Below are 2,532 nucleotides of genomic sequence, written 5' to 3' on the forward strand. Positions count from 1 at the left end.
AAAGTTATGCATTTGGAAAAATCGGAAATGGAATGAAAAGGGAAGAAAAAAAGGAAAGGAAAAGAAAATCAAAAAACAGAACAATCCCCGGTTCATAAAAAAAAATGATCCAAAAGCTTCCCTAAACTGGATTGGAAGCTTCCCAAAACAGGGGAGGAATCTTCCCTCTCGTGAGCTTCATGGATCGGCCCATTAGGAATCGAAGGAACGGCGGGTGTGTGAGATGTTTTGCAAAATAGGCTAAAACGGGCGCAGATGGCGCCAAGTAGACGCCAACCCCAAACTCAGCTCGATCACTTAAATTGACATATATCCCTAAAAAAAACTTAAATTGACATATATGGCCGTTGGCCTCTTTGCAAAATAAAATAAAAAGAAAAATAGGTTATATTTCCTGCTCGGTTTCCGGTTTTAATGCTAAGCATCGCCTTCGATCGCCTTGTACTCGCGAATTGAGCGTAGCTTAGCTGGTTATGTTTTTTGTTGTGCAATCAGCCCACCAGGATTCAAGTCTCGTTCGGTGGGAGGAGATGTTCCTCTCGACTACGAGGCAATCTCGAAGGTGCTTCATATGGGTAGGGTATGCATGCGTTCGTTCGTCAAGGTGAATGTATGTGTGTATATGTGGGCACAATGTTAAAAAAAAAAGTTGTACTCCGGGTAATCAGACAACTCCCACTCCTAGCTTCTATGGCACACGCACCCGGCAGCTCTCTCGTGCATTGTGGAGCACACAGTACAATACTAGTACGTATGAATAAACAAGGACAATCCATGTAACACACATAGTACCGTATCACTTGGCAGTGGCATCATTGAATCAACAACGAACTCGAGCTCGATCTGTTTTATAACTTTATTTCCCAGGGCAGACGTGGAATGGTAGATCAGTCACTTGCCCGGCCGGCCGGTATATCAGACCCTTGGACGACAACACACACGAATGTGCTACTACTACTACAGACCATTACAAACGAACGACTGAAATTAAGAAGTATATAAACGTAAGTATTTCTTTTGGCGGTCGGTTCGCCAATCGTTAGCGATTCATCTCCTGCATGCACCCGTGCGTGCATCAGCCCTTGATCGATCAGAAAGCCTTGATGTAGCCCTTGCGCGGGGTGGGCGAGCTGATCTCCTGCTCCATCTTCTGCAGCTCCGCCAGCATCGGCAGCGTGCTCACCGTCAGCATGGCCACCGCCGGGTGGGTGCCCTCCGGCAGCTCCACCTCCTGCTGCGCCGCCGCCTCCGTGGACACGTCGTGGATCCCCGTCGGCAGCACCAGGGCCGACGTGTCGGGCTTGCGGTAGCAGAAGTAGAGCGTCATCTGGGCCACGCCGAAGAAGAAGCCGCCCACGTTCGGGAGCTGCACGCGTGCACATACATGCATGCTGAGTCAAGCCTCAAGTGCCGTGCGTAAGTAACATGGATGGATGGTTAATTTGCGACGAAAGAAACTGATGGATTGTAGAAGAAGCAGGGCGTACGGTGACGTAGATGTCCTTGGTGAAGAGGCCGTAGAAGAACCAGGCGACGGCGCTGAGGGTGAGGAAGAAGGAGAGCGAGAAGGGCATGTACTCGGCGCTCTTGGTCTTGATCACCACGAACTGCATGCATGCATTATTCACCGGCCGGATAGTTAGTTAGTTAGATCTCATGGTCTTGATCACTCAAGCAAGAGCAGTAGTGGTAGAGCTTACGATGACGCTGAGGGGGGCGACGAAGACGGCCATGGAGAAGGCGAGGCAGACGCTGCCGAGGACCTTGACGCGGCTGGGCTGGGGCACGAGGAAGACGGTGACGACGACGATGAGGGAGAAGGCGGCGACGTCGAGGAGGAGGAAGAAGGCGAGGGCGCGGTGCCTGGCGTTCCTGGGCGCGTACACCACGTAGAGCAGGATGTAGAAGGACTCGACGACGCAGCCGAAGGCGTTGATGGTCAGCAGCGGGCTGGAGTTGGTCTTGACCAGCGCGTAGAAGATCCACAGCATGCAGCTGAAGAGCGCCACCACGTACGGCACCGCGCTGAACCCCTCCGTCGACTTCTTCCGGTACACCCGCAGGAACGTCGGCCTACGTACACATGCATAAGCTTTAGCTCGTCAGAAACTAAGAACGCGTGCTGACCAAGTGACCATGCATGCACGACGTACGGCCAAAAGATGCAAGAGGATTATGTCACTTACGTCGGTGCGAGGAACACCAGGAAGGATATGATGTTGCCTGCAGAAAAAAGGAATGGGAAACGACACTTTGTGTCAGTAAGGCTTAATCATGTGACAAAACAAATGGCTTGGAAATACATGCATGGATGATGCATCAACAGTTGAGCAGCATGCATGCCTACCTAGGATGCCAAAGGCGGAGGCCCACGGGTGAGCCATGGAGAAGAGCCCTTCTGCCATCCTGATCAGTGATCACGAGTACAAAGCACGGTAACTAAGCAGATCAGATGAATGTATCTACTGTATGTTCTTCTCCTTCCCAAAGACTAGGGAGAGACCTTCAAAAAAAAAAGACTAGGGAGAGAAG

General features: G+C 51.1%; 1 protein-coding gene across 1 annotated transcript; it reads right to left on the bottom strand.

The window, feature by feature from the left end:
• Nucleotides 1–948: 948 nt before the first annotated feature.
• LOC125556358 (bidirectional sugar transporter SWEET11-like) lies at nt 949–2,532 on the bottom strand. The gene is made up of 5 exons (XM_048719111.1): nt 2,348–2,532; nt 2,187–2,223; nt 1,701–2,073; nt 1,488–1,607; nt 949–1,366 (listed from the first exon to the last, which is right to left on the bottom strand). The coding sequence occupies exons 1-5, from the start codon at nt 2,403–2,405 to the stop codon at nt 1,091–1,093; spliced, it is 864 nt and encodes a 287-aa protein (XP_048575068.1). The 5' UTR covers nt 2,406–2,532; the 3' UTR covers nt 949–1,090.

Source organism: Triticum urartu, chromosome 5 (assembly GCF_003073215.2).
Source record: "Triticum urartu cultivar G1812 chromosome 5, Tu2.1, whole genome shotgun sequence".
In the NCBI taxonomy this organism is placed as follows: Eukaryota; Viridiplantae; Streptophyta; class Magnoliopsida; order Poales; family Poaceae; genus Triticum; species Triticum urartu.